Genomic DNA, 5,869 nt, shown 5'->3' with positions numbered 1-5,869 from the left:
TAGAATCTGTTAGTTTGAATAAAAATCAGCCCCTGGGACATAAAAGTGCCTGCAGTTGAAGAAACACTCAAACTGGCTAACAAGCCGTGGTTAACGGGAACCTTGTGTCTTCCCCCCCTGTTCTCCAGTTTTTTCCACGTCCTCTCTGTCTGTCTCTTTCTGCCTTTCTCTCTCTCCTTCTCTCGGTCTGTTTTTGTTTTCCAAACAAGGTTCCCTTTGCAGGAAATTGTGTATTCTGTAAGCATTCAGGAAGGCAGAGAGCAGGTTTCCTGTTGGAGCCATGGTCACGAAAAAGAAAAAGAGGAGGGAGGAAGAGAGAAAGCGGGATGGGGGGGTTGCTTGGGTGAAAGGGGTTCAGTAATGGTCCGAACGGGTGAAGAAAAAGCAGGCAGCTATGTCTCTCCCCTCCCCTTCGCAAAAAAAAGTTCTGACATTTCAAGCCTCCACTCAACACCAGCACGATGACCTCCTGAACGACGTGGAACGAAAAGCATAGATAGATAGATAGATAGATAGATAGGGAGGAGAGAGCCTGATGATGACTTTGGGTGTGTACCGCACTCCTGAATTCTTCACCCACACAAGATCTTTGGTGGCTCGGTCAAGATGTGAGCGGATGATTTCTTTTGTTTAACGCCGTGGACGTCCGGGGGGTTTTCGTTTTGTACTTTTGACACATTTCCCCCTTCCCATCCCATGCGCTGTGGGGGCCAATGGTTGATTTGGAGGTGTATTTACTCTGATCTGGATTAGCTACTGAAGCCTGATGAAGAATAAGGCTGCCAAGCTGAAGTCCAAAAGGAAAGGAACTGAAAATGCATTCAGCTGTGACTTGACCGAACATCTGCAGAACTCAGGACGAGACGGTAAATTCCTCTTTTCCATACTCACTCCTCCTCTTGCCATTCATATAACGGCTGCCGAGCCTTTCAAAGCCCCAGCCGTCATAATAAGTGTGCTTTATTACGAGCAGCAGCCTGGGCCTCTGCGTAAACATTAACTACGTGTAATAAACCAACACCCATTTCCAGTGCTCGCTGTGCTGTGCTGTTGAAACAGAAGATACTTCATTCAGAGTCTAGATGCAAACTTTTGAGTGAAACTTGTTGCTTTAACTCTTAGGTGTTGTCTAATAAATCTCCACTTTGGGTGGGTTAATGGGTCTAAAATAAATCTGAATGTAATCTTAGTTTACGACTAAGTTGTGTAGTGCTTTGATTTGCCAAATACACATGCATAAAGTGAAAAATAAAGAGCAAAGGAAATGCTCAGAGGAAGAGGAAGGGAGAAAAGAGGAGGAGAAAAGGGGAGGACTAGATTTTAAAGATATACAGTTCACGTTAAATGCCGACATATCCTGTTTATGAAAATCATCAAAATCATAACTGAAAAGCAACAGTTCCTCTCAAAGTGAGTGCGTGTGTTATTGAGCATATCACAGTTAATGCAATATTTTGATATGCCGCCGTTGGACTTTCTTCATTTGTTTGTTCAAAGTGGTTTCGTCCCCATACTTAACTTCCGATGTGTGTTATGATTATGATTATAAATTGTGATGGATATCAACCATAAAAGCATGTAATTTGCATCTTCATGCTGATCCAGAAGCAGCTTTTCGTCTCCATGTCCTAAGCTTTAAGCTTACAAGAGACAACACAATACTGATCTCGAAACAGTCTTTTGTTTTAGATCCTGTCTTCTCACATGTTTTGATCACTGCGACAGGCAGAATGAACCCTCAGATTCCAGATTTTCAAATAGTTGTATCTCAGCCAAATATTGTCCTATCCTAACAAACCATACATCAATGGAAAGCTCATTTATTCAGCTTTCAGCTGATGCATAAATCTCAATTTTAAAAAAATTGACCCTTATGACTGGTTTTGGGCTCCAGGGCCACAAATGCTCTCAAGATATTTATCCTGAAGAATCTGATTCATTTTCTGTGTTGAAGTAAGATTATATTCTATTATAATATCTCAATATTGTTTTTTTAACTAACAATTATTATTATACAATTCTTTATCATGACAAATAAGTCATCAGGTAAGATATTGATTTTCCTCCATTACTTAAACAGCTAATGGAGTTTTTTCCCCAATGCAACAGGCTCCTTTGGTTTTCTCACTGGCAACTTTTATACATTATTTGAGCATAGCATAGATTTATACTTTCACAGCATCATCCATTAACCCCATTGTGATATTAAATAGTGTTTCCAAACCTTGAACTGTAAAGTCAGAATGCATTTTGAATTAATTCACCGTCTTGAAAGGCCTGCTTATTCCATGTTTTTTTTTTTTTGCCAGTAAAGAAGCCATGTGTAGACATCAATAACAAACCATATGAGGACTGGCATCCAAAACATATGATCCAACATATGCTAGTGTTTTCAATTAGATATCCATGTCAGATGTCAGCATCTCCTTACTAAACTAAAGCAGGATTTACCAATAACTGTAAAACACTGGAGCACATCTCTGGCTGCAGGTCATAAAGAGAGCTTTTCTCAGTCGTCTTCCTCTCAGAGAACAATCATTTATTCATTCATCCGGTCTCCACTGCGTCTCAGGCAGAATTGCTGAATAGTAAATGATCTGGGTTTTCCCTAAATCCCCCATTTTTCTTTCTTTAATGCTTCTTTTTTGCTTTAATTTTCTTTTTAAAAATGTTATGCTTTTGCTTAGGATGTGCTGTATTGCACTGTGTGTGAGGATTTTACTCCAAGCTGATCTCTCTGCAGTTATAGTGTATCGATAATGAAATTCACTTCATGAAAGTTCTTTTATATGTAGATCTGTGATACATATTTAGGTGAACGCTTCCGTTTTTAGATACGTGTAGATTAAGTAAGACTCTGGATGGTTTATTGGTTCAGCTAATGTTTTGGTTACACTTTATTTTACAGTACATGTACTTCCACAAGAAAGTACTGGGTAGTTGAAGTTAACTATGGGTTAAGGTTAGTTTAGGGGTAGGTTCAGGGTTAGTACCTAGTTATTAACCAGTTATTGTAATTGCTATGATAAGTACATAACATGCGGAGCAGGACTGTAAAATAAAGTTTTTTTTTTCCTACAGTTCATTACTTTAAATGATTTGGAACACATCGTTTATAAGCCTACTTTCAGTTCTTTTGCAAATGGATTATGACTCGGTGAAGTGCCTGGTAATTTATTGCATGAACAAATTATTGAGCCTACAGCTCTATTTACTTCTCCACATCTGCTTCTTCTGAAATCCAGTCTGACAAAAGGAGAGTATCCTGACCTGTTATAAGAACAAAACTTTGTTGACAGTCTGATAAAATGCTAAAATTAGGTATAAGCTGTGGCCTAGTGGTTAGTGCACAAAAAGGCCAACAAATAACTTGAAAATAATAATATATCAAATTAAACTGTGGCTCAGAATTACTGCTCCGTACTCTTCCGACAGACTTCCACACAAACTGGAAACCCCAATAAATCCAATAAAAAAATTAAAGGAATATTTTACCCCAAAAATGAAAATAATTAACTCTCAAATGCCTGTTTTGGTCCATACAGTGAAAGCCAATAGGGTCTAAAGTTTCAAGGTCCAAAAACGACCCAAGTGTAATCCATACAGCTCCAGTGGATTCTGAATTGATCAAAAATGACTTTGTATGCTGAACAGGCCAAAATGTGTTTATTCACTTTAAAATCACATGATGATGCTTTGATGACATCAAACCTGGTTTGGCACGTTGTGACATCATGACACGAGTACCAGTTTGGTGCAAATGACATGTCACGGTAAATTAAAGTGATCAACTTCAGGGTTAACAATGCTGTGAAATCCCTTGATAATTGTAGCTCATTGTGATGATGTCTATTTAGATGTCTATTTTTATGATGATAAATCAATTTAAAGCTTGAAGATATCATGGCTGAAGGTATGGTTAGGAAGTGATGAAGTTGGGTGGGAACTTTCCCGTGGTCTTTTAGAATAAGAGGAAGTGTCATAAGTAATACCAGCTGCAAGGCCTGGGTGTGTCAGGTTTCCTCTGAAACAAACAAACCATTTTTAACTTCCTGCCCTGGCCCACCTTCTCCACAATAAGCGCCTGACAGGATAAAGCAAGGACAGTGTAATAGTACTGTAGTCTACATGAAACACTACAGTTGCGAAGAGAGACAACAGAAATGTACATTCGGATTATTTAAAAGGTTAATATACAAAGAACGCAGACTTGAGTAAATGTGGTTGTTATATATTTTGCAATGTTGCAATAGTTGTATGACTTACTAAATTGTGATAAAAATCATACAAAATCTAATTTTTGGTATTTGTAGGCCTTTCTATTGTTCCTGGCTGCATAAAAATTGATGATTGCTTTCTGACTGACTTCAAAATGTATTACCATTAGGGTGAAGAGTTTTGGTTTTTATTGTCCAAATTTTTCAGACGTTTTCTCACACAAAGCCTTGTCAGTGGTCAACTGCATGCCCCAATAATCTCAAATGCGTCTCAAACTGTGCTCAAAGTCTACATTCAACACTTAGAGATTTCACTATGAACTCCAGCACTCTTCACCCAATAATCTGAGCTATGTTATACACATTAATTGTCGTAATTGTTACTCTTGTCATGTAAGCAGCCCATAGAAGTGGATGGTAAAAGCTGTGATATTTTGCACACAGATAGAGGACAGTCTTTTTAAATTTTCATTAAAAACACTTTTTCGAGTTCATCCGATCTGCACCATCATTTCTCTGAGACGCTGCTGCATGGCATCTGAGGTCTATACTTCACTTTTTTCGTTGCCCATCAATTTGCTTTATTTGATGAATCATCACAGGTTCCCTTTTACGTTATAATCCGGGGTTCTTTACGCATTTCTGCACATGCACACTCTTTAAAACCGGGGCTGATTGTTGAGAGCTAAAATATTAAATGTGTTTATATTTAAGAATGAAATCTATTTAAGTCCTGCTCTTTTCATGCAATGAAAGCTTACAGTGACTAGGGGATATAAAGCTCCAAAAAGGTCAAAAACAAACAAACAAACAAACAACATCCTAAAAGATTCAAGTCTCCTGAAGCTAAATACACCTTTGTCTGAGGTGACCAAAATGTAAAAGTTATTCACAAAAAAAAAAAAAACTGAAAAAAGAGCACTTACATCTCATTCATGCTCCCTATATTCAAACTTGGTTCTGGTCACAGTTTTAGGTACTGGTTATTTATTTATTTATATTTATTTATTTATTTAATAAATTTTTATTTTATTTTATTTTATTTTATTTTATTTTTGGAAACATTGAGATTTGAGAGTTGTGGAGAAGAGGTGATTTCTAGTGAAGTGCAGATTTTAGTCAGTCTACCTCTACTATACATGCATATACAAGACATATATGCTGCTAAATAATGTTCATGCTAATACTTTTATGACGTTCTTTTTTCCACTGGATGCTTTTATTGTATGGAGAGAATTAGTGTGAAAATTTCTCAAAATATTTTATCCTCTGTTCCATGAAAGAAAAAAGTAATAAAGGCTTATATGATGATACCGAAGTTTCATTTTGGGTGAACTGTTCTTTTAATAAATTGACCATCCATTAATTTGTACTGTTTTTTGGTTGTTGTTTTTTTGTCTAGTTCCTTATGTTCTGAAGACTTGCACAGAGTTCATAGAGAAACATGGGATTGTGGATGGAATCTACAGACTCTCAGGAATCACATCTAACATTCAAAAACTCAGGTGGGCCAATTATTTTGACTCACCGTGTCAAACATACAATTGTGTTGCATGATGGGAAATGTTTCCTATAAGACTTGAACTAGTCTAAACTCTTGCCTAAATCATTTGCACAGTCATTTCGTTGTAGTTCATGTGTGTATCTCTGTG

The 5,869-nt window shown here is 37.2% G+C and overlaps 1 protein-coding gene across 2 annotated transcripts in view; it reads left to right on the top strand.

Annotated features, from left to right (window-relative positions):
* The first annotated feature begins 376 nt into the window (after positions 1–376).
* arhgap31 (Rho GTPase activating protein 31) overlaps positions 377–5,869 on the top strand; it is an 18,449-nt gene continuing 12,956 nt past the window's right edge. For both annotated transcript variants that reach the window (XM_016568158.1, XM_016568157.1), the window contains exons 1-2: positions 377–866; positions 5,620–5,722. In XM_016568158.1, the coding sequence (XP_016423644.1) occupies positions 767–866; positions 5,620–5,722 (203 nt within the window). In that variant the 5' untranslated portion in view covers positions 377–766. The remainder of the gene's footprint in view (positions 867–5,619; positions 5,723–5,869) is intronic.

The sequence above is a fragment of the Sinocyclocheilus rhinocerous genome, unplaced genomic scaffold (genome assembly GCF_001515625.1).
Source record: "Sinocyclocheilus rhinocerous isolate Xijiao unplaced genomic scaffold, SAMN03320098_v1.1 scaffold1915, whole genome shotgun sequence".
In the NCBI taxonomy this organism is placed as follows: domain Eukaryota; kingdom Metazoa; phylum Chordata; class Actinopteri; order Cypriniformes; family Cyprinidae; genus Sinocyclocheilus; species Sinocyclocheilus rhinocerous.
Note: the sequence above shows the minus strand (reverse complement) of the source record. Positions and strands in the feature narration are given on the sequence as shown.